The 25,610-nt window shown below is 39.4% G+C and overlaps 1 protein-coding gene across 1 annotated transcript in view; it reads right to left on the bottom strand.

Moving 5' to 3' along the window:
- Positions 1–13,620: 13,620 nt before the first annotated feature.
- LOC107668382 (fibronectin-like) overlaps positions 13,621–25,610 on the bottom strand; it is a 30,570-nt gene continuing 18,580 nt past the window's right edge. The window contains exons 26-46 of the mRNA XM_016460230.1: positions 25,224–25,415; positions 25,030–25,119; positions 24,681–24,947; positions 24,471–24,587; positions 23,450–23,614; positions 22,580–22,735; positions 22,353–22,466; positions 21,368–21,637; positions 20,638–20,825; positions 20,142–20,229; positions 19,864–20,043; positions 19,665–19,754; positions 19,379–19,567; positions 19,182–19,271; positions 17,888–18,342; positions 16,549–16,687; positions 16,304–16,465; positions 15,804–15,929; positions 15,610–15,716; positions 15,331–15,447; positions 13,621–14,444 (exon numbers count right to left, since the gene is read on the bottom strand). Coding sequence (XP_016315716.1) covers positions 14,376–14,444; positions 15,331–15,447; positions 15,610–15,716; positions 15,804–15,929; positions 16,304–16,465; positions 16,549–16,687; positions 17,888–18,342; positions 19,182–19,271; positions 19,379–19,567; positions 19,665–19,754; positions 19,864–20,043; positions 20,142–20,229; positions 20,638–20,825; positions 21,368–21,637; positions 22,353–22,466; positions 22,580–22,735; positions 23,450–23,614; positions 24,471–24,587; positions 24,681–24,947; positions 25,030–25,119; positions 25,224–25,415 — 3,371 coding nt within the window. The 3' untranslated portion in view covers positions 13,621–14,375. The remainder of the gene's footprint in view (positions 14,445–15,330; positions 15,448–15,609; positions 15,717–15,803; positions 15,930–16,303; positions 16,466–16,548; positions 16,688–17,887; positions 18,343–19,181; positions 19,272–19,378; positions 19,568–19,664; positions 19,755–19,863; positions 20,044–20,141; positions 20,230–20,637; positions 20,826–21,367; positions 21,638–22,352; positions 22,467–22,579; positions 22,736–23,449; positions 23,615–24,470; positions 24,588–24,680; positions 24,948–25,029; positions 25,120–25,223; positions 25,416–25,610) is intronic.

A 25,610-nucleotide genomic window follows, 5' to 3' on the forward strand; every position in this document is an offset into this window, starting at 1 on the left:
TTGGCTCATACTCGCTCAGTCTCAGGATCAGTTGTGCGAACACAGGGATTTGGTACTTTCACACCTCAGCCTGTCGGGCCTTCGGGTCAACTGGGAAAAGAGCAAACTCTCCCCGATGCAGAGGATCTCTTTTCTCAGTATGGAGTTGGACTCGGTCGAACAGACAGCACGCCTCACGCAGGAATGTGCTCAGTCGGTGTTAAACTGCTTGAATACATTCAAGAGCAGGATGGCGGTCCCACTGAAACAATTTCAGAGGGTCCTGGGAGACCGCTTCAGCACAGGCTCCATGGCCGAGCCCCGAGGTGGGCGTGGCAACGCGGCACTCACCGGGTCCAAGTTACACCAGCCAGCCGCCAAACCTTCAGCCCGTGGTTAGACCTTGCGTTTCTCCGGGCAGGAGTGGCCCTAGACCAGGTCTCCAGGCATGCTGTAGTTCGCACAGATGCCTCAACCACCGGCTGAGGGGCCACGTACATCGGGCTTGCAGTGTCAGGGGTTTGGACGGGGCCCCAACTGCACTGGCACATCAACTGCCTCGAGTTGCTGGCAGTGCACCTTGCCTTGATCCGTCTCAAACAAAGGGCGCTTATGAGGCAAGCATGTACTAGTCCGGGACAACACGGCGACCGCTGCGTACATCAACCGAAAAGGTGGTCTGTGCTCCCGTCGCATGTCGCAACTCGCCCGCCACCTCCTCCTCTGGAGTCAGAAGCATCTGAGGTCGCTTCGTGCTGTTCACATTCCTGAGGCTGCTCAACTGGGCAGCCGACGAGCTGTCTCGAGCTGAGCTCCCGGGAGAATGGCGATCTCATCACCAGACGGTCCAGCTGATTTCGAGACGTTCTGGAACCACTCGGGTAGACCTGTTTACCTCTCCAGAAACCTCTCACTGCCAGTTGTTCTACTCCCTGACCGAGGGAACACTCGGCCGTGCCTAGAGTTCGGGCCGGCTGACTCCCAGGTAACTCTGAGGCCTCGGCGCGGCTATGTGCTGAAGTTTACCACTACTCCCTTCAGAGATCAGGTGGTGAGCCTGCAAGCGCTGCCCCCGGAGGAGGCAGACCCAGCCCTAGCTTTGCACCTAAAACAGGTAGAAGCACTGAGTGGCCCCGGCTCCGGGTCGGCTTGCTAAAACCGCTCCAGAGAGTCCATATAGTAGACCCTGTTGAGCTCCTCCATCCCCTCGGCAGCCAGACGTGGCGGAGCGTCCCTCGCCAGGCCCTCTCTCGATGAATCCGTGAGAACCGGAAGAGGGCTGGTTTCCATATGTAGAGACCTAAGTGGATCCCATATGTGTAAAGTCCACGGTATAGCCTCGAGCCCATGTTTCCCCGGCAGACTTCTGCCATTCCAAGAGGGTTACAATCACCTCCAATCTTCCATATGCACCTAAGAATGTTCATATGTGTATTGCTTCCGAAACCTCCTGAAGGAGGGAACGGAGACGTCACGTCCGGTCGCCACAGCTCCTGTACCACCGCTGAGCGGCCGGGTCACCGGCTCGGCTCCTCAGCGAAAACCTGAATATGCGCTGCATCTGCTGCTTACTTATACTCACGCTGTGATCAGCGGCAGCTGGATGCAATAATCGCATGCCAATGTGCATTGGCTCGTTTAGTTTACACTCGAAGTAGATTGGTCTCTCTAAGCGAGATCCCAATTCGTCGGTCATCCGACGTGACGTCTCCGTTCCCTCCTTCAGGGAACGAGGGTTACCATACGTAACCGAGACGATCTTACTCATGATACTATGTTCCAGTCAAAATAAGTAACATTTAAAAAAAAAAACACATCTCTAGGAATTGCCTTTATATATATATAGAGAGAGAGAGAGAGAGAGAGAGGCCTATATACTGTATATTATTCCACTGCCCTGCATCTCGCAATTTTTCATTCCATTGACACGTTTGACTTTCGCTCATAGGTCTTTTGCAGCATCTCTCGCACACAGCATTATGCGGTGTTCAAGTTAAGAGGTTCGCCTTTTAAAAATGCTTCTTTAGACCTTTTTTTCTTCTTTTTTTCCTTTTAGCTACCATGTGTCTTACATTTTAAACACAAAAACGTGTTCGGTGCGAATGGCCCCAACCCACTCTTTGGTGTTCTTGATTCGTGATTTACGAAATTAATCATCCAGACCTCTCTGTGAACCATTTTGACAGGAACTAAGGAACCAAGTAGATCAAAAGATTCATTCGTGATAATTGTTATGACCAATCTGCAAAGCTTTTCTTCCCATTATGTTTTGCACTTTGCAAATGTAACTAAAAGATATGAAAAAAATGTAGAGACAATAAATTGTCTCTTTAAGTCAACAAAAGTATTTATACTTGACTAAAGTATGTTCCAAAACTGTACTTAAGTATACTAACAAAGGATTTGTAATTACTATACACCTCTGGTCTGGAAAAAACACGGACAAGCATAGTGATACAAACAGTGAAAAGTCTCATTGATGTTGGACTGCCAGTACCAAAACTCATCATTAAGTTGGTCTTTTCAGCAGTGAACATATTCTTCTGAATGCGAGAGACGCACTGAAATGCAATATGAGAATAAAGAGAGAGAGAGACAGGAAGTGTAGCGTAAAAGAGATGTGTTGAGTGCTGTGTTTCTGACTGAGGGTCCCTCTGGTCTGATGCTGGGCTGCTATGATTGGAAAAGTAATTATTGGCCTGTGCAGAGCATCAGAGTGAGTGACAAGCTGAGCTAGAGGCTTTAAGGCAGACTGTGTCAACCACTGCGCTGCCACAGAGCTCGGTCTCCACGGGCATGTCAAGACTAGACTGTGCCTAACTCCTCTGACTCCTATTCAAGGAGAAGAGCTTATTCATTTTGTTACTCTCTTAAAACCACTTAAATATGGCTCTCTACTTGGTGAAGAAGAGTATGGGGAGATCAGGGTGCAGGGGTGAGTAACTGTGGCAGCACAAGAGGTGAAACATGCTGCTCTTTAGATAAAAATGAGTGGCAGCTAGACTTCTGAGTGAAGGTTCATCACTCCCACAAGAGAGGCTTCATCAAAGCCTTGAGAAAATCCATGGAGCAAGTTAATATAAGATCCTAAAGGTGTATCTGATGCATTTATCTTTCAAATCTGCATACATTTGATATTTTGATGATGTCTCTGATATCATTTCTTGTTTTATGTTTCTTTTGTATGTTGATTGCATCAAATGATTGTGTTAGTCGTACCACATGACTTTGATTTTGTTGTTAAAATACTATTTTTGCAAAAATATAATATTAAATGATTATGGTAAACTACTAATATGACTTGTTCCCTCGTTATGATATCAGGACAGTTGTATTTTTAACATTAAGCACCGAAAAAAAATTCAGAAATTAAAAGCATGCTCATCATAGAAAAGATGTATTCAAGGCATTGTTTGTATGAACTGCATTTTTTATGTATTTTTTAAGTAAAGTGAAGTGACGTGTGGCCAAGTATGGTGACCCGGAATTTGTGCTCTGCATTTAACCCATCCAAGTGCACAAACACCGTGAACACACACCCGGAGCAGTGGGCAGCCATATTGCCCGGGGAGCAGTTGGGGGTTTGGTGCCTTGCTCAAGGGTCTCACCTCAGTCGTAGTATTGAGGGTGGAAGAGAGCGCTGGTTATTCACTCCCCCCACCGACAATTCCTGCCGGACCTGAGACTTGAACCCACAACCTTCTGGTTACAAGTCCGACTCTCTAACCATTAGGCCATGACCCAAATTATTTAATTATTAGATATGATCAAAAAAATTTGCATCACTGACTCTTCAATGTGAATGTCAATTCTTAACGAAGCGTGATGCTGTATCAACTTCATTTATCCAGATCCATTATTTTTGGATCAAAAGCCTCTATCAAAAACATGGTGTAATGAATTCTTGAATAAGAAACCAGCATTAAAAAGCAATCAGGGAAGTGAGACATCTGACAGATTAAGAAACTGTATAGCTAATATAGTTCAAACCCATTTCAATCGCAGCATGGTCTCAACAAACTTAACGTATACTAATTTACCCATGTAGAAAAGTATGGTAAGTGCATACGTAAAGTTTTCCAAGGTGATTGCTGCACCGACACATGGACAGTCAAATGAGCATCTACATTTCTTTTCTTGCATGAAAATATTTTAAAGTCCAAGTTTCACAAAACCCTGTATTGCTGCTGTTTCACTTTTAGCTATTTCTCAGAGAAACTTTCCACCCTCCTATGGGATGTTGAGAGTTCTCTGTTAAAGTTCAAGAGTGTCTGTAGCTCTTGACATCTGGAGCCTCTGTCTGGAGAGCCTAACATCAGTGACAGAGGGTCAGAGGTGTTTGGGTTCAAGAATGGTTGTTTACTGAAGCCTTCACAGTCATCTCAAATTCCATTAAGAGACCCCAACCTCACCAGTCCAATATGAAAGTCTGAAATGAATCGTACAGATGGTCGACCATGCAGTCATTACAGGATACAGCCGCCATTAAATTTGTATGGATCACCTTCAGCAAGGATTTGGGCCGTGCAAGAGAGTTTAGTAGAGTTATAGTAGACAAACTTTCCTTACAAAACACAATTACCCAATATACAGTATGCTTCAGAAATGTCATTAGGTCTACAGTTTTGGGGAGTCATACCATGACAACCTGAAGTTCAGGTCCTAAACTTGCCTTGCCTTGTCATAAAAAGCTCAAATTATCTGATATTTTAAGAGACAAGGGGTCTCTCTTTGACATAATTTTTCTGCATGTTGGTTGCACCACATGACTGATTTGATAGACTTCCCCGCCTTTCCTTATAAAAGAGAATTATGCAGTAGGCTATGTTTACTTGTTTTTTCCCCTTCAATGTCAAGTACAATATTCTGAAGAAAATTACTCTTACAAAAATGGCTATATTTAGCCATAGACAGAAAGCCTAGAAAACAATTCAATCTTATCAGCTAATAGTTTCACAGCCTCGTCGAGCTTACCTGTACCCCTCCTCCATTCTATCTTTCTTTAAACACATCTCTGAGCATGACAGACACTTTTATCTTTCCATTTTTAATATCATGCTCTAATTATTTACTCTTCAGTGTATTAAAGTTGAGCTGAATAGTGACTAGATCCGCCCTGTTAGCTTTAATTACTTGTCTTTGTTCGTTCGTCTGTAAGTTTAAGGAATGAGCCAAGCAAAATTAAAACTGCATAATGAAACCCAAACAGCAGTACGCCACGTTCCTTCAGATGGGTGCGAGCGGGGGCGGAAAACACGGGCATAATCATTCATCCCTGTAAAGTTGAACCATTTAGTGACATTATTATCATCGTAGCCGTCTCAGTTTTAACTAATACGCCACAGTTGGAAGAAACAGCAAGCCCTCCCATTTGTTTCAGCCGGTTATTTCCATGCATCGAAAAAGATTGTTTGTCAAGATTATGCATGACATTAGAAATGTCAGATGCCTCGTACATAAAGGAGACGGATGTCAGTATGCGGCGAGGAGGTGGAGAAGAGCGGAGGGAGGAGGAGGGAGATGAATGTCAGCGCTGGAAAAACAAACGGCGCCCGCAAGCCTGTGCACCGTCCCCTGCACTGACTTAAACCCGAATTCATCAACTAACAGCCTGCCTTATACCAGAGTCCACAATGGAGCCAAACCGCCATTTAGATGAAAGTTAACAAGTGAAACTGCTCTGTTTGGGGCTGATGGTTTGTCTAAATGCTAATTTATGTTCAAAAAGAGCTTGACATTCCAAAGGCATTATGTGTAGACTAGAGGCAGAAAGATTGCAGCAGAGACATCAAACTGCTTTCAGACTGAGTGCGTTATTCTCTGCTGGAAGGTTTTTTTCCCCCACCGGCCAGAGCGAGATTGGATTTCAGTATTGAAACCGGCTAATAATGCTCATTATAGCCTACCCTTAAACTGGGAACTAATTTTTATTTTTTTTAATAACACAGCGATTCATACGTGTAATTAAAAAGTAACTTGGCATTTGTCATCCCAAAATAAACAAATACAGCGTGACTCACGTGGAACCGAAACGGTGTCTGAAAACCTAACGGTAAAAAAATAAATGACATGGAAAAAACGTCTCAGGTTACTTATGTAACCATGGTTCCCTGAGTAGGGAGCGAGACACTGCGTCCTCTAGGGGTCGCTATGGGGAACGCCTCGTCGTGACCCGTGTCTGAAGCATACATTGAAAAAACACCAACTCGTTGGCCGGCAACAGCCATGACGTCACTACCGGTGTGACTGCCCTCCTCAGATATTTCCTGCTTTTGCTGGGCTGATTCCAGCAAAGCAATGGCCCCTGAATCAGACAATGTTAAATGAAATAACATCATACTCCAGCGGCTCACTCTCGTGCACAGCCGACTACGACGAGGTGTTCCCCATAGCGACTCCTAGAGGACGCAGTTCGAAGTTCCCATGAAAGGGAACTATTATGTCGCATGGGGGAAAGATGAACCATTAAAGTATAAATTAATGTTATAATCCAGTAGCTGGAGCTGTTGAAGTATGTGAAGTCAAACAGAGGGGTTTTCTTTTGAGTTTGCTGTCTTATTGAGGGAGGACATGAGTCCTTGTGTGTCTTTGATGTTAGGTTTCAGATTAAGGCTTTGGGTGGACACTAGGGAAAAGGAAAGGTTTCTGATTCTCTGCTGTACTCAGTTCACAGTCCGAGTGCAGGGCTACTGATCTGGGGTCAGCTGAAGTTGAACATTTAGAAAAGACATGATTCTGTTTTAAAGGGGTGGTTGATTGCGATTTCACTTTTTTAACGTTAGTTAGTGTGTAATGTTGCTCTTTGAGCATAAACAATATCTGCAAAGTTGCGGCTCTGAAAGTTCAATGCAAACTGAGATATCGTCTTTTCAAATTCTGGCAGTTTAATGCCTATAAAAATGGCTCGTAGGGACTACAACGAGTTACTTCCCGGGTTTGGGACATCATGGATTCACAAGTTTCAAAATCAATGTTCTAAAGCAGCGGTTCTCAATACTGTTCCTCGCGCCCCCCTGCTCTGCACACGCTCTGCATCTCTCTCTCTCTCTCATTCAGCTCAAACAATGAACTGTTCCATTTATACACTTATTTTCATGTAGCTATGAGAAGCGGTATACATGGATGCGCGTGCAGTTGCCGTACTGTATTAAACCTTTAATCAGCTTTAAATAAAACCATATATTAAAAGCTAACAGAAGCAGTGGCATTTACAAATAACAGCGTATCTAAAAGTATGAGACAACAATACTTTTGCACAAGTATGCACAGGTTCTGCGTGATCCTCTTCACTATTATCCTCTGCAGGCTCAAACTGATAAGCAATATAGACGATGCCATTATTTACAATACAACCAGAGCACATGCCGCTGAGCTGAGGGGCGGGACGTTTAGACTGCGCACTAGAGGCGGTTTAGCGAATCACAACACACTGGGCCAGCTAACCAATCTGAGCCCATCACGTATTTCTGAGGGAGGGGCTTCATAAAAGCAGGAAATGATCAGCGCGTTTATGGGAGAAGGGACAGAGCAGTGTAGAATAAAGGTAAATTATGTGAAAAATAATGTGTTTTCTTTTTAAAACGAAGCATTAACACATGTTAGACTGCACCCCATAAACACAATCAAGCCTAGAAAAAAAACAGTCAACCACCCCTTAAATTTCCTGCCTGTCTGCTAAGGGAAGATCGAGTCAGTGGGTTAATCCACCAAATCAGCACAATAACCAAACCCAGAGAGAAAGAGACGGAAAGAAGACATTTTCCTTTTCATGACAGGTCATTCAAAGCGCAAAAACGTACAAAGTAATCCGTTACAAGCCAAAAGATCAATGTTCTTGATTTTGTTTCATTGCAGACATGAAACTCCTTCAAATAACGTCTTAATACCCTGTTTCACGACACTTCTGAAGGGAGGAATGAAAATGTGGCATGAATACTTTAACGTCTCAGTCTGTGCTGCAATCTGGGGAGAATGGAAAGTCGAGAGAGACCAACTGACACATTTAGGCAGGCAGGCCACACACATACACACACAATCTTAGCTGCTGGCCATGTTGCTGTGAAGGACACAAATTCTGCCATGCAGCCATATGAATCCTGGCTGTGTAGGGTGAGACAGATAGTGAGAGCAGAGAATAATTCACACGGTGAACAGATGAAGGGTTATCAGTCCATATTCTGCTGCATAAATCTCTGAATATGGGCCTGCTGGGGTAAATAAGAAAGAGAAAAGCAGCCAGACTTTGGCCCTTAGACCCCGCATAAGATGGAAGAGGCTATGTACGATTGTTTTAATCTAAGAATTTTGCAGTAGAGCCATAAAGTAAATGCTATACAGCCATTTAAGAAAGGACCACTAAAATGTTAATCACTGCCTTAACTGTGTGTGTGTGTGTGTGTGATTTGATTATAATAATAAAAGTAACATTTTTCAAAATAATAATATATTGTTGTTTATGTTTTCATAAATCCTAATTAAACATGATTATATAGGTAGCTGCTTTTTATTATTTGCATTTAGCTTAGTGAAATATCTGTGGCTAATAAGAGTGTTCAAACCTTTTTAAATCTAATTTAAAATCCACATGGATTTTATTGGTTGCACCAATGACTTTAATTTGGTGAACAAATTTTTTAAACATTTTTTTACAAAATGTTAATATGCAATACTTTTAAAACCGTTTTTCTAAGAAATAATTAAAGTAAAATGATTTTCAAGATGATGTTGTTGTTATAAATCCTAATTAAACATGATTATATAGTTGCATTTTATTATTTGCACTTAGGTCCAGTTTTTCCCCTGCTTTCCGCAACCCCTTCAGAATAGAACTAGATTTTGATAAAACTAAATAGCAATGAGATTCTACACCTATAGCAGTTCAGACTATCCTTTTTTGATCAACTACACAGAATAATAACCAATTTGTTAAACTCCTACCAAAGACAGTGGAGGAATTTCCTTCTACTGAGTGCTTTGCCAAATCAAATATTTGACCCTCCATACATCATAGAGCATCTGACATTAAGTAGCTCAGTGCGTCCTGGCAGGGTAGAGAGAAAGGCCCACGGACTCGCCACAGATTGATTTACAGAGACATAAGGCAGTAAATCACCAGCCAGAGGGCGAGACCGCCTCACAGGGCTCGAATAACAGGCCAGCAGGCAAAGAGTCGTGTGAGTAATCTATCAAGACCTGTTACAGTCAGACGCAAGGGGGTATAGGGGGTCTACAACCTCAGTTGCGTCTCTGAGACACCAGTGTTGTTGTCATATTGATGTACAGAGACCAGCTCCCATTACAGACCATGTAACCCTTTTTATCATTGAGAGAATGAACATCCTTTAAGACCAGGTGGAATTCTGAACTTTCACTCAGAATCAAGGAAATAGGCCTGAACAATTATATTCTTTGGCTGAAGTAGGAGTTGTTAAACTGTCAAACTGTGCAATACTAAATTTGGGATATAGATGAAATTTACCAACACCAACATGTATGTGAGGTAAATTTGTAAAAAGGTAATCACTTGCTTGCTTAAGAAGTCATTGATCAAATTAAATTGACCTAACAGCTCTCATAAACGTTCATAAATTAAGATTTGAAAGAGCAGGCAGCATGGAAATGAATGAGAGAATTTAATTAGTGCATAGACAGAAGTTCTAGATGCTCCGGACACTGCCGACCCTCAGCCATTGTAATGCACTGCACTGATAACACAATTCCAGGAAATAAACAAAAGTGAATCACAACTGAACAAACTGATAATATGCACAATGACAAATGAAAAAAGCTGTTGGACATGTAACCCCTTGTGAATAAGAAATACATTTTTCTTTTAAAAATAGTACTTTTTTACAGGAATTGTATACTTTAAAAGAATATACTTAAGTGTAAACTGAAAGTAATGTTTTTGGACACACATTTATATTTAATTCAATTAGCTGAACTTCAGAGTGCTTTTTTTGAGCCATGTAAGTAGGACTTACATGACATACATACAGTACATGAGCCACGTAAGTAGTACATTTTTATTTACATTTTTATTTATTTTTTTTTTACATCTAAACATTACTTATATTGTTTTTGAAATGACAAGCATGTATGGTATAATAACATATTTTAATGTCCTTTCTATTGAAACTTCTATGTCATGTATTCAATTTTATTTGTAATTATGAAGTTGAAAATATTAACTATCAAACACTGCAGTTAAAATTATAATCAAGGACTTTACATGTGCTTTAGTACGTTAGTCAATAAAAATAAGTGTAATTAAGTTCCAAAGCACAAAAAAGATTATTAAAACAATGATTTAAAATGTACATTTTAGTAAAAATTACTATTACAAAGTGCACTTTTTTATAAGTGTACTTAAGTGTGTTAAGAAACATGAGAGTGTCATGAAAGTACACTTAGGCTGTCTTTTATTTCATTATATCATCTGCAAGTACAGTTTTTTTTTTAAATACTTTGAAGATGAAGCAGACTTAAACTGCTCATTCAATATGATGTAGCACACTTCTGTTTGGCAAACAACCCTCTGAAGCGTTAATTATTGAATAATAAAGAAACAAATATTTTGTTTTGATATAATGTTATCATGTTTTTCAAATAATAATAATATAATAAATATATTAATTAATAATTAATATTATGTCACATATGTCCAGTGCAAAAGACTTAAATAATCCAGAGGTAGTTGGTTTGTCACCACTTCTGTCAACCATTTTAATTTATGTTGTCATCAATTAAAAGCAGAATGACATATAAAGAAGTCAGTCATATAGGATTATAAGAAAGGATAAAAGATCATCATCACCCATCATACCTTAAATGGTTCAAAATGGCTTTCTGCATGCTGTATGCATCAGATGGTTAAATCAGACTAACAGAGACACACTCAAAACACCAGCTTCTACTAACCATTCGGTTCTTTTTAGAGCTAATATTTATTAGAATAATTTATGTACCAATCGCATGGACCCACAAAAGCGTGCGCATAGAGCAGAGCCGGAGCATTCGTCACTTCGACCACTGCAGACTCATAAATCTCAACAGTTTTTACACAAAACCATGGGCCATTGATCAATTCCATACTTGAAAGCAAGAGTCCAGGAAAACATTGAGAGCGATAGGAAAGATTAATAGAAATGTGTTGGTCATACACACAAATGGCATATAAATTAATTGATGGACAAGCTGGGATTTGCAGACTAATCAATCACATTCCTAGAGATGGATGAGAGTATTGGCGATGGAGAGATGTAATCTCCAACAACACAATAGAAATTATCATTTCACTTCTTTTACAAGCTCTTCAAGTATCACAAACGCTCTGTGGCTTCAAACAACACTCTTAAAATTCAGTGAACCTGCAGATCCCTCATTACAGCCCAAGATTATAGATTTCTTTCAAGTCAAATTAATTCAGAACGAATGGTAGACGTTATTGCAAACAAATGAAAATGAGTCTAAATGTGGTGTTTAATCACTCCCTGAAACCTTGTAAAGAACTATTTGATCAATGCACATTTTAATGGTGGCTTAAGTAATCACATGTTTCCGTTAAAGACAATCAGATGTGGTTGACACTGCTGTGAATGCAGCAGGTTCATTGAATGTCCAATACAAACACTGGAGAACCATGACAGGATGTAGGATGAGATGGCAGTCTTAAACTGAGTAAAGAGCAATACTGCCCTCTGCTGTGGAAAACTAAAAACAACATCATTTTGTGTCAATCAGGATTAAACCTCTCCTATAGATTAAGTACTGTGCTTTCTGCTCAAAATAAAACTGGAATCCTAAAAATGTGCAGTTCTCAAAAAAAGCCAGGATGGAGAGTGAAAGGGTCAGATAAGTTTAATGGTACATTTGATTATGTGATGATTATATTTGTGGTTATTAATGTAAAATAGCATAAAAACAATTCTGAGTGATTATATAAATGACTAATGAATCATTAATCTGTCCTGTATCATATTTGGGCATCATTTTCTTAGTTTGTGCTGGTAACTGGGACTGGATCAAATCAAGTAGATCAGTGGTTCTCAATCTTTTGACTTCAAGGCCCCACATTGTCCAAGCCAATATTCAAAGGCCCCACATGTAGGGAAACATATTTCTGGTACTTCTGCTGTAATGACAAAGAGGCTTTTTAATTTACTGAAAGTGTCAATATATTAAACTAATTAAGTAAAACATATTTAATTAAAATAATTAAGTCAAATATTTTAGAGCTTGACATAACTAGAAAAATGTATATTCATAATAGAAAGTACAGAGTTTTTAAAATTATAAGTCATCCCATTTTTAAGATTATATATAAGTCTAGAAATCTCACTTTAAAAATTCCTTATTATATCAAAGTTTTTAAACACCGTGAGAAACCTGGTTCTTAAATCTTTTAGTTGTTTTAGATTATTTAAAAAAAAAAACATGATTTGTCTTATATTAAAAGCCCCCCTAGTTGAGAACCAAATGCAGTAGACGGTCCAGCGTAATAAGCTGTATGAATCTGCTGCTGCATCCATATTACTATGAAATGTTTTGTGACAGAGATATTTGATGATGTGATATGTAGGCTACATAAGCCTTTTCACATACAGTCTGGCTTTGCGCCTCTGGAAGCTCAAAGGCAAATTCCCCTCTGTCCCGAAGCTCAAATGTAAATGAAAACGGGATTCCAACCAAACGTGCGCCGTCTCGAGAGGAGCCAGAGAATGGATCTGACTGAAAAAAATAGTGGCAGAAGGTCTTGGCTACATCGGTGGGAACCAACAATCTTCTTTAACATGGGAACACGAATTAGTATAATCTTCAAGAAGAAACAAACAAAGAGGGATTTCACTTACAATGAATATCTGGAGCAGCTCCTGCTTCATGCTCCATTCCGTGCATGGCATCAGATGCAGCCAAGCCAACCTCCATCTGTTCGTGCCAGAGAAATCACTGAAGGAAAAGTAGCCTATATGAAGACTTCCATCCAAACAAATACAGCTAGGAAAATATTTAATCTTACAATGATTCAGTTCAATTTGATTAGATTATTGAGATACAATAATAATAATAATAAAAACTTAAGTGAAAAAAAAAACTTAGTAGGCTATATCTTTGTTGTAATCACATTGGATAGCTGTACCTAAAGCAGTTGCTGCCATAAAGAAAACCGCACTTTTTGTGGAATTTAGGACCCAAAATTCATTGATATTTCAAGTAAAAAAAAAAATGAAGGGAACTATCTTTAAATCATGGGAACAAACTCTTCATTTAAGCCTGTTTAGAGTCAACATTACTGGGTCTGGATGCTCAAAGAAAGCAATAAGAAAATCATCCTACAAGTGACATATCATAGCTTAATATGCATACACAACTATAAGTATTTTAAGTATGTTACTAAAATATAGTGGCTGGAAATGTATCTGGACATTTGAGTTTTAAATTATCATTGGATGTGTTATATTTCTTTAATGCCACTTGCTTTGATATTACAAGCAGACTTTTCCAGTAACATATTTTACAAAAACTTTGCATGCTGATATCTGTTAGCCTCATTAAAACCACTAGAAAATAACAACAACACACCAGCTGAGTGCTGCTTTAGTGCCATGAGATCTTCTGACAAAAAGGCTTTGAAATCACAAACATTTAAAAAAAAAAAAAATTTATTAAAAAGTATTTTTGTCCACAGTAGTTAAGACTTTGGCACCTAAAACATAAACATAAAAACAGTATACACCCATAATCTGCATTCCATCAAAACACATACATAAAAGGGATAAATTAAAGAAAAAAGTTCACTTCTTCATTAACAGTGCTTTCCTTTGTCTCCTGATGAACACAAAGGCCACAGATCAACCAACCAATCAGATTAGGGAGGGGTGAATATTACATCATACAAAAAGGATGCCTACAAGGCACAAAGGTTTTCATTGTAAGACAGTGCTTGTTTTAGAGAATAACACTAATAAACCTTTTGATCACTGACAAAAATGCACAAAAAGTCACAAAATCATTTAAAAAACACAATCAGACAATAAGCAATAATACTGAAAAACACAAAGGCAAAATGTGTTGATTCTCTGCTGAAGTTCCACTGATTTGAGTTTCCAGAGGATGTGGAAATGATGTCAACAGCCAAGCTTCAAATCAGTGGAATCTCGGTGTAGATGGATGGCGTCCTTCCATCCACTGTGCAGAGGGAGACTGGCTGCTGACTCAACCAATCAAAAGAGAGAAGTTTTGTCTCTGGGTGTGATGTCACAGGTGGAAGCAGCAGGACAGAGTTTGCAGTGTGAGTGAAGATAAGGACAAAGAGGCACTAAGGGAGCTAGATACGGTCTCTGGGGGCCCTGTCCTCTCCATTACTGGGCAAAACTGATTTACTGGGCAAAGCACATTTATTCTAGAGGGCTCTGAGCATCTGCTAAGAGGTCTGGTCTCAGGCATTCGATTGGACATTGAATGTTCTGTAGGGAGAAAGTACAAATGTGCATTTGTTTTGTTGCAAAATCTCTAAAAGTCAATATGGAATTAAAAGTTACCCTTACTTCTTTCTTAAATACATGTTATTTATCTGATTGTGTACAAGCTGTGCACATTATTTACAAGAAAAAAAAGTTTGGGTTCATAATCGAATAAAAAAATAAAAACTAACTCCATGTCTAAAATCATTTTCCTTTTCGAATGACATCAAATCCCTCTTACTTTTTTAGCCTCATTACAGTATCCACTGTAATTATAAATATAATAATATGCAATTTGTACAGTCCAATATATATGCTTCCATTCAAAGGTTTCAGGGCGGTAAGATTTATTTTTAAAAGAAACTAATACCTTTATTCAGCAAGGATGCATTAAATTGATCAAATGTGACAAACCTTTTGTAACATTATGAATGTTTTTACGGTTTCGAATAAGTGCTATCTATCTTTGGAACTTTTTATTCTAAGAATACAGAAATGTTTCTTAGGCAGCAACACTGCATATTAGAATGATTTCTGAAGGATCATGTGACACTGAAGACTGGAGTAATGGCTGCTGAAAATTCAGCTTTGCATCACAGGAATACATTTTTTTAAATATATTCAAACAGAAAATAGTTATTTTAAATTTAAACAACATTTTACAATATTACAGTTTTATTGTTTTTTCTATAGAAAGGGCAGCCTTGATGAGCATAAGACACATTTTAAAAACATTAAAAATCTTACCGACTCTTTTGAATGTGTATAGTACATGATACTACACAATATCCGCTATAATTATACTAAAATCTGACCTTCATCAGAGACTTATCTGATTCTTCTATTCTTTTTGCCAAGCCTTTGTCTGTCACATCTATAAAAGACTCACCAGTTTGCGTAGGGCGTTCTCTCTGTAGCGGTCGTAAGCATCAGTGCGCACTGGAGGCTGAATGAGGTCCACGTCAACTTCAGCACCAGGACGACGACAGTTCTCACAGCGCCAGCCCTGGAGAGACAGCATGGTTTTAAATATATATATATATATATATATACATATATATATATATATAGAGAGAGAGAGAGAGAGAGAGAGAGAGAGAGTGTGTAGAAAGTCCTTCATATGTAAAAACAAACCAAGATATAAAGAACACATAAAACCTAGTGTTACCTGTTGTCCTCCATAGCAGGTACATGTGCAAATTGCTCCGAGATATTCCTTCTGCCACTGGTTGCCCACTTGGTACAGCTTCCCATCATCATAACAGGTGGATTCAACTACAGCAGACAATGAACGTCAATCAACCAACCAACCATTAAATGTTAAAAACTGCATAGACTCAACTGTTGAAAAACTCTGCTTACGGGGTTCACACTTAAACTCTCCTTTCCCGTTGCCCAGACAGGTGCAGCTCATCATGTGACCGTTCTCAGCATGACGGTCCCACTTCTCACCAATTCGGTAGTTGTGGCCATTATCATGGCACCACTCTGTAGATTTAAAGACACTTGTTGGTTAGTACATAAAACTTCAAATGTGTCTAGAGAAAGACATCTTAGAGTTTCCAGTGAATTCATCCTTCACACACATTCATACAGTGGTTATTGCACAAAATAAGCTTATCTCAGAGTTTAATATCGTCTGGTTAAAGGCTGACAATACAAATCTGAGACACGAGCTACCTCATCTCTGGCTGCCATGTTTGATAACCTCGACAAACATGTCAGGAAAAGCTAGCATGGGCAAGTGTACTCAAGTGTAGAAAAAAAATATGAAACATGACCTGTCTTTAACTGGCAAACGGTCACCCATGCTACAATGAGGTGTGGTGTTTAGCATGTAGCAGCACTGCTCATTCACTCACTGGATGAATCACATCTGAAATGACCACTGCCAAGGCACTTGCACCAGAGTTTAAAGCCCGTCTCGGACATGCGCTCCCATTCTGCGCCCACCTCATGGTAGGTGGCGGTTAATGTGTCATAGCACACTTCCCTGCCTGTGGGACTCACTCCAGCCTCTGGAACTACAGAATATGAGGAGTCAGGAGCAAGCATGTTAAGCTCTTGAAATATGGTTACAAATTTGTTTGGGTTAGGGATGATTTACCACTGTTTCCGACAGTCACAACATCATCCAGGATTTTCTGTTTTTGGTCTCCGTTGACAGACTCCACAAGAACATGATAGGAGGCACCAGAGGTGAGACCGATCAGTGTAGCACTAGTGGACGTACCAGGCAGACGCATCTGAAGGAGAGAGAGAGTGTATTAATTAATAATCACTGATAATATCATACTACAAAAAAAAAAAAAAACATCAATAGCTAGAAGCTGCATCATATAGAACCAAACAGGCAAATTTGCACTTTACTTTAGTTTTTATTCTAAAAGTGTAAGCTTTTTTCCCCTGTGTATTTGTTTAATTATATAATTATTGCATTTAATTTTACACCCTGAAATGTCCATCTGCACCCGGATCAAACCAACTCTTTAATGCCCATTCAGAAATTTACTTTCTACCACAATAACATACAGTAAAATATTAAATTCAAACAGGCAAATTTGCACTTTTCTTTAGTTTTTATTCTAAAAGTGTAAGCTTTTTTCCCCTGTGTATTTGTTTCATTATATAATTATTGCATTTAATTTTACACCCTGAAATGTCCATCTGCACCCGGATCAAACCAACTCTTTAATGCCCATTCAGAAATTTACTTTCTACCACAATAACATACAGTAAAATATTAAATTCTCTTGATTTAGAGGCTTGCATCAGGATCAGTAAGGTTTTTTTAAATACATTTTTATTCAGCAAGGATGCATTAAGCTGATCAAAAGTGACAGTAAACATTTATAATGTTACAAAAGAGTTCTATTTCAAATAAAAGCTGTTCTTTTCAATTTCCTATTTATCAAAGAAACGTAAAAAAAAAATGCATTATGGGTTCCAAAGAACATTTCTTGAGTACCAGATCAGCATATTAAATTAAATTTTAAAATAAAAAAAGAAAACAGGTATTTTAAATTGTAATAGTAACAATATAACAATATTACTGTTTTTACTGTATTTTGATCAAATAAATGCAGTATGAAATAGTTTTCAAAAACATTAAAAACTTTTACCATCCCTTAACATTTAAACTGTAGTGTGTAGATAAAATACTTTATTTTAATAATTTATTTCATACTAAATTATTTATATAAGTTAATGCATTTAATTAAGTACCCTGAAATGCCCATATACACATGGCCTAGATCAACTTTTTAATGTTCATTCAATAATGTACAGTAATGTTTTACATTATCTTGATTCAGGTGCATTACCAGTAACTATTGATATATGCAATTAATTGAATAATTAGATTTTTCTTTTTAATGTTTTAACTGATTGACAGCACTAGTATTTAATTACAGGACTTTCACTATCAGATATGATTGTTTACTCACCTGGAAGGTCTTCTCATTAATCTCTGTAATGGGACTGCATGACACCACATACTCTGAGGTGTGCGGCACAGGCTGCCACATGATTGTGGTCTGGGTCTGAGCTTCCTGGGGCAGGTTTGTCTCATTGTAAAGACCACTGAAGGGGAAGCCAGGTTCAGGTCCCTCGCTCACCTGCACCACTGGCACTCTCTGGCCATCTGCTCCTGGCAGGGGGATGTATACCAGGGGCTCGCGGTGGCTAGGGGGATGAGGCTGCTGGCCGTTATTGCCCAGGTTGTAGCTCTGATATTCAGTGTAGATGTGTTGGCCCTGCTGCCCCGGTGTGTTGTGTCTGTTTGGCCCCAGCATATGCACATGGTTGTTGAAGTGGTCGTTGTCCTCTGGCACATCCAGGATGTCATGGCTGGGCCGGCTGGGGTCGGGGAGCTGCGGGGGCAGCTGGTGACTTTCCAGTTCTAGCAGGAAAATTGTGTTGGGGCAAGCAAATGAGCAAAATAATGCAATAGCATATGTTGCCAGCAGAGGGCAATGTACAGCGCATTTAATTCATTGCGCTTTGCTTAGATTAGCCTTGCATTTATTTCTTTTGAATTAAAATCTTTTAAAAAAGGAGCAGCACATATCATATAACATCACATCGCATAGCAAGGCTGGTAATATGTACTATATGTTTTAATAGCTTTATTAAATATCATCATAAAATGTATTATAATAACAGTTTGAGTGCAAATAGTACCACCAAACTACTTAAAATATTAATTTCAACATGTAGATGTGGAAGAACACTACAGTTCCAAAGTTTGGGGGTAAAAAGAAATTACTACTTTTATTTGGCAAGGACGCATTAAATTGATCAAAAGTGTCACTAAACATATAATGTTATGAAAGATTTCAAACAAAGGCTGTTCTTTTGAAGGATTCAAAGAATCCTTAAATAAACCTCTTACTATTTCCACCAAAATAATGAGCAGCACAACTGTTTTCAACACTGATAATAAATGTTTCTTGAGCAGCAACTCAGCATATTAGAATGATTTCTGATGGATCATGTGACAACGAAGACTGGAGTGATGATGCTGAAATTTCAGATTTGGCATCACAGGAATAAAATATTTTCTAAAATATCATTTTAAATGGTACAATTTCACAATATGACCATTTCTAATTTATTTTTGTTCAAATAAAAGCAGCCTTGGTGAGTATTAGAGACTTATTTTAATAACATAAAAAAAAATCTTACTGACCCCAAACACATAAAGAGTAGTGTAAAAGAAAAGTTAACGAAAGTACTTACGAGTTTTTGCCTTTCCAATCAGTGGAATGCTTCTCTGAGCGTTATTTAATGCCACAATCTTGATAACATATTCAGTGCCTGGTTTCAAACCTGCAAGTATAGACCACAAAAATGTTCATAAAAAAACTATGAGTATAAATAATGGGAGACAAAAAGGTACAACATTATGAAAGCCATAAACTGGGAAAGAGCAGTACCAGAGATGGAAGCGAAGGTCCTGCCAGCCTGAGGTCGAGGGGTCAGCTCTTTAGGAATGTCTCCAGCCTCTTCATAGGTCACGTAGTATCCTGTGATAGAGCTTCGTGGAGGCTCCCAGGTAAAGGAGATTGAAGTAGGAGTCAGAGAGGTGAAATGGAGGTTTGTGGGTGGGCTGATAACTGGTTTCGCTAAAAAATTATTAAATAATTTACATATAAATAACCCTGTTATGTTATGTTATGTTATGTTATGTTATGTTATGTTATGTTATATGTTATGTTGTACCTGTAGTAGCTGTAAGGGTGAAAGGCTCACTACGTGCACTTCCATTCAGAGTATAGATATTGATCTTATAAGTGGTTCCTGGCTCCAGACCTATAGAATGTAGAATCATATGATCGAAACAATCACAGTTTTCAAAACAAATATTTACCAAGCATATGTCACAGCCTGTAATACGAGCTACAGCTGTGTTGTGTTGTACCAGTAATGGTGTAGGTGCGTGAATCAGGTTCAATGGTTCTCTGGATAGGGTTATGGCCGCCCATGGTGGGTGTGGCTTCTACCAGGAAGCCAGAGATGGACTCAGTCCTAGAGCGCCAGGTGAGAGTGATGGAGGAGTCCTTCACATTGGATATACGGACACGTCGAGGTGGACTGATGTCTGGGAAAATTAGATCTAGATTGAGTTTTGGCCAGAACACAGCAAATTGGTGGAGAATGCAGGTGTAATTCAGAGACGTTTTAGGGAAGGTGGCTTACTGTCAGGTGTTGTGACTTCTCCCTTGACACGACGGCTGGTGAGAGAGTTCTTCACACCGTAAACCTCCACTTCATAATCAGTGCCAGGCTATAAACACACAAAGCCTTGAAAATGTGCTTCACAAAATACCATATAATTTTCTGAAACAATCTGGCACAGGCTTTAAGCTTTGATCTACCCACTGACCAAAATGACAAGGTAGATGTACAATGTGAGGTTTGCCTGATGGAGATTAGCATTGCTCTCTGACTACCAGTAACCCACAATCACAACTAAAATCAAGAAATAAATGCCTCAAAACCCGAGGAACAGCTGTTTCGATAGAGATTTTTCCATGAAACCCCTCAGTGCTGTTTTTAAGGACTTTTTGGCATGAAAAGCATGAAAGCATAGCATGTAACGTAGAACATAAGTAGTTTGTTCCACATTACGTCTAATATCAGTAAGGTTAACGTTTTGAGAGAATGAACTTCTGCAAGTGTGAGATTTATTCACCATGAGTCCAGTGGCGTGGAACTCAGTCGAGTCAGGGGAGATGTTGTCCTCTTTAGTTGGTCCATTCTTGCTCTTGGGGGTGATGGCCACACGGTAACCTGTTAGCCTGACGTCAGAAGAAGACCAGGAGACAGTGAAGGATGTGGGACCCACTTGGGAGAAGTGCAGACTTGTGGGCCCAGGAATAGCTACAGGGGGAGAAGAGAACATTAAAGAAACATTAAGTATATTACCAGATTTGAACATTTTCTAAAGAACATGAGACTCACTACCACAATACTGGGATGCTGTAATGGTTGCCAAGATATTGTTTTTGGTGTTTAGCATGTTGCTGTGCAGTTGCTAAGGTGTTCTGGGTGATTGCTAGGTGGCTACTAAAGTTCAGTTACTTTAAGTTACAGTAAAAATATGGTAAACAGTAATATTGTGAATAATAGTATATACAATAATAAACACAATTTTTTTCAGAATTTTTTTTGAAAGTTGCTTGGAAAAATAAAAGCACACTTCTCATTAATTTAATGATTTTAGGTTTCATTCAGTGCAGAACTTATGCATCAAAGTTTTATAGTGAGGACTGAGTAAATAACAAACAGCATTTATAATTAATTTATGTTTTTTATATAATAAATTAAAATAGTATAATATTAAATAATTATTATAGTTAGAAAAACTGCATTTTGGTAGATCTGATCTTAAATAGTAGAAGAGCAGCTGTTTAAAGTAATACCTGTTGTCTGAGTGCCCACCAGTGGAGTGCTGGGGGTCCGGTCATGCAGTGCAATGACTTTAACAGTGTATTCTGTGCCCGGTCTGAGGCCATGCAGCACTGCAGACTCATCATCTCCACGTGGGGCAGGGAACAGCTCTCTCTCTCCCTCCTCTGGACTGTAGTACAACACTCTGTAAGAGGAGACCACTCCATCAGGACTCTCCCAGGAGATGCGCATGGACGTTGAGTCCACGTCAGTGAAGGACAGATCTTTGGGTTTATCCACCGCTAGAGAAAGAAATATTTGAAACTATGAATGAATCGGTTTCAATTAAACCTGATGTCATTACATCTGCAATATTTTAGAATATTTACAAATGGATGAATTAACAGTGATACTTTCATACGTCTTTAACACCCCTTGTGTAAAAGTGAACTTAATTGTATTGAACGTGCTTTTACAGTAGTATCTTAAAAGTATATTTTTTATAAAACTGTACTTGCAAATTAATAATGATATGAACGAAATAAAAAGCCACTTAAGTGAACTTACACTTTTATGACTTAACACACTTAAGTACACATTTAAAAGGTACACTTTGTGATAATGTCAAATTAAAAATTTAAAGTACATTTTAAATCATTGTTTATACATTAAAGAAGTACTTTTTTGATGTGTTGACATTAAAGCACATGTAAAGTACTTGATTATTATTTTAACTGTAATGTGTTATTTGATATTACATTTAAAATTAAGTGAAGTAAGTAAAATCATTCTAATGTTCAGCTAATTGCATTGAATATAAATTGAATCTATGACATTTTTTTATTAATTGCATTTAACATGCTAAAATGTTTACTTAAAGTACATTATTTCCGTAATAAGTACTCGTTTTAAAAATATGCTAAAGTGTACTTCTGTTTTACAAGGGATCCAATCACTTTTACAAACTATATGAGACTGTGAAGCAAAAAAACTCTTTCTCTTAGTTTGTACACCTACTTGTGACTACAGTTTCGACCAGAGGGGGGCTCTCTCCATCCTGTCCCAAAGCATACACACTGACAGTGTACTCCGCTGTCGGCATCAGGCCAGAGAACGTCATTTCAGTCTGGTCTGCAATTACATATGAAAAACACACCTATGTAACTTTCACTTTGACAGCATTACCTCCTTCATTTCAAAAGTAGGCACAACACAATATTTTTATTGAGAGTGATATACATTACCTGGAGCGACCACTTCAGAGAAAGCAGGACCCTGTCCATTTAGTGGAGTTCCTGTGACACGATATCCTGAGATGGGGCCCACTGCTGGGTTCCAGCGCACAGTAATAGTGTTGTCCTTCACGTCAGTCACCTCCATCTTTGATGGAGACTCAATATCTATGTTTAAAGAAAAAGTCCATTATTTATAACTTTTTGCTCTCAACTGAGTGATATACTGTAATTTTACACCATCCTGTCTTCCTAAATCTGTAAAAGTAGCCTACTAGATGGCGCCGACGGTGATGGCTGCCTCCGTGGCGTGCTCCGCAGTTGTTTTTATGTTTTTGTTAGTTTGTCCTGTCTTTAGTTATATCCCTGCAATCAGTTTCACCAGAGACGAATTGCTAGACATTCGGCAGTACACACCACCCGATATTTCACCGGTTTTCGACTATTCTGATGTTTTGCTGGACATTGTAGTCAGGGGAGCTGCGGCGCTGATCAAACGCTTCAGGACTGCCTGAGCTTCACGAGCGCGCCGGCTCGCTTCCCCCGTCTGCACGTCCTGAAGCGCTTGATCAGCGCCACAGCTCCCCTGACTACAATGTCCAGCAAAACATCAGAATAGTCGAAAACCGGTGAAATATCGGGTGGTGTGTACTGCATATTTTTATTCCTTATTTACTTGTTCTATTTTTTATTTTTTATTATCTGTGTTTTTTGTTCTGTCACGGTCATTCTGTTACACTGTGGAAGCTTCTGTCACGAAAACAAATTCCTCGTATGTGTAAACATACCTGGCAATAAAGCTCATTCTGATTCTGATTCTGAAAAAGTCTGTCAAACCACCCAACAAAGACCTGCAAGACATTCTCAGATGCCTCGATTTACCTGTTCTGTGTATAACATGGATGGGGGTGCTGGACGCAGGGCTGTCCCCTCTGCCAGTCACAGCGTAAACAGTAATGGTGTAATCAGTGCCTGGACGTAGGCCTTCAATAGTGGCAGTAGACTGGGAGCCGGGGACAGAAAATTCCTGAGGGGCGTCAAAACCTCCTGGATGAAAAAGATCATAACAATTGAATTTAGTCAATGTCAAGCAAACCATGGTAAAAGGACCATCAATTCACACAGAGACGATTATTCAATGAATATACAGCTGGAATATAAAATAATAAAGCTGGCCCACCAAAAGAATTTACCATTTTGGTCACATGACCAGAGCAGCTGCTGTTACATAAAAATAGTTATACCAAACATACATAATATTAATTTAAAATATGTATTTGACACATAATTACCCTAAAGATTATTGTGAATACATGTAAGGTAAGAGCAAATGCGTGGTTTATAAGTTAGTTGAGCCAGTAGGATTGCTTGGGTCTTAATGGAGACCCGATTTTGACTCGGTTTTTCTGTTTTTTGACTCATGTCTCTGCTTTTTTTATATATATATATAATTTGATAAACATCATTGTAAATACAAAAATCTGAACAACTCTTAGAAAACATTTAAATACTGTTTGACTTCCTTTCTTTGTGACTAGTGGATGTCAGAGATGTAAACTTGCGTAGTATTTGCGTCTCGGAGTAACCAGGGCAATTTCTGCTTTTCTAAAAGAACCATCTACTGTCAGAGAGTCAATCTACATTTAGTTAAAGTTAAAGTTTTATTTAACTTCTTTTGGACTGAAGCACTGCAACACCCGCTGAGTGCCATTAAACAGCTTGAAAGATCAAAGACAATTTTTTTATATAACTCCGACTGGATTCGTCTGAAAGAAGAAAGTCATATACACCTAGGATGCCTCGGGGGTGAGTAAAACACAGCCTAATTTTCATTTTTGGGTGAACTAACCCTTTAAGTGACACAAACTTTTCAACACCATTTCGATAGGATCCAATCACCTACCCAACTCTCCATGTGTGATCCTGTAGTACCTCACAGTGACAGAGGGGGCGTCCCAGCGAACAGTGATGCTGGTTGGCGTTGAGGATATAACTTCCAGGTCAGTGGGGGCATCAGAGACTAACAGAGAAAAAGTAATGAGAGACAATTAGTACTAATTCAATCTAAAGTGAGCTGCAATAAAAAGTCAAAAGGCAGGAAGTAACAGCATACTGGTAGACCGAGTTCCAGTTAGAGGCAGACTCTCGCGGGATCCGCTGACGGCATAGACGCTGATGCTGTATTTGGTCTCCGGGGTCAGGCCTGTGAGGGTGAAATGGCTCCTTGATGGGGGCAGTCTCTCCTCTTTAGCACGTCCACCACTGGTCATTTGGTAGCGGATACGGTATCCGGAGATAACGGCCTGAGGAGCCTGCCAGCGTACGGTGAAGGAGTTGGTGCCAACATCAGAGAACTGCAGGCCGACAGGTGCATCGAGGACTGTGAAGTAAAAGGATGCAGCCAATGAAACAGATCTTAACGCAAATCTTAATATTTCTAAAGTTTTAGCCAACAAACTCACCTGTTCTCTGAGTGCTAATGGCAGGTGAGCTCTCTCTCTCTTCATAGACACAAATCACACTCACCAGGTACTCAGTGTTGGGCACAAGATCTAAAATCACACGGAGAGACTCATTACTAATGTGTGTTCAATACAGAAACTAAAGACAGAACTGCACAAACAAATAAGGGTCAATTCTTCCATAAGTCACTTACGGCGAAGAACAATGTAGTTTGTGTTTCCATCCACAGTGCGCTCAATGGTGTCATCGTCGTCATCGACTGGATGATAGCGGATGATGTAGCGGTCGATATCAGAGGATTTGGGCACCTGAGGGACATTCCAGGTCACCAGCATAGTGTCTGCGGTCACTTCTCCAAATGACAGGCCAGATGGGGCAGGGACAGCTAAAAGAGACAGGAATAAACCGGCAGCCATATCACCCTGTAGCCCAAGACTGGTTGCCCACTGAAGCTAAGCAGGGCTGAGCCTGGTCAGTACCTGGATGGGAGAACTCCTGGGAAAACTAGGTTGCTGCTGGAAGAGGTGTTAGTGAGGCCAGCAGGGGGTGCTCACCCTGTGGTCTGTGTGGGTCCTAATGC

The sequence above is a fragment of the Sinocyclocheilus anshuiensis genome, unplaced genomic scaffold, assembly GCF_001515605.1.
Source record: "Sinocyclocheilus anshuiensis isolate Anshui unplaced genomic scaffold, SAMN03320099.WGS_v1.1 scaffold1237, whole genome shotgun sequence".
In the NCBI taxonomy this organism is placed as follows: Eukaryota; Metazoa; Chordata; class Actinopteri; order Cypriniformes; family Cyprinidae; genus Sinocyclocheilus; species Sinocyclocheilus anshuiensis.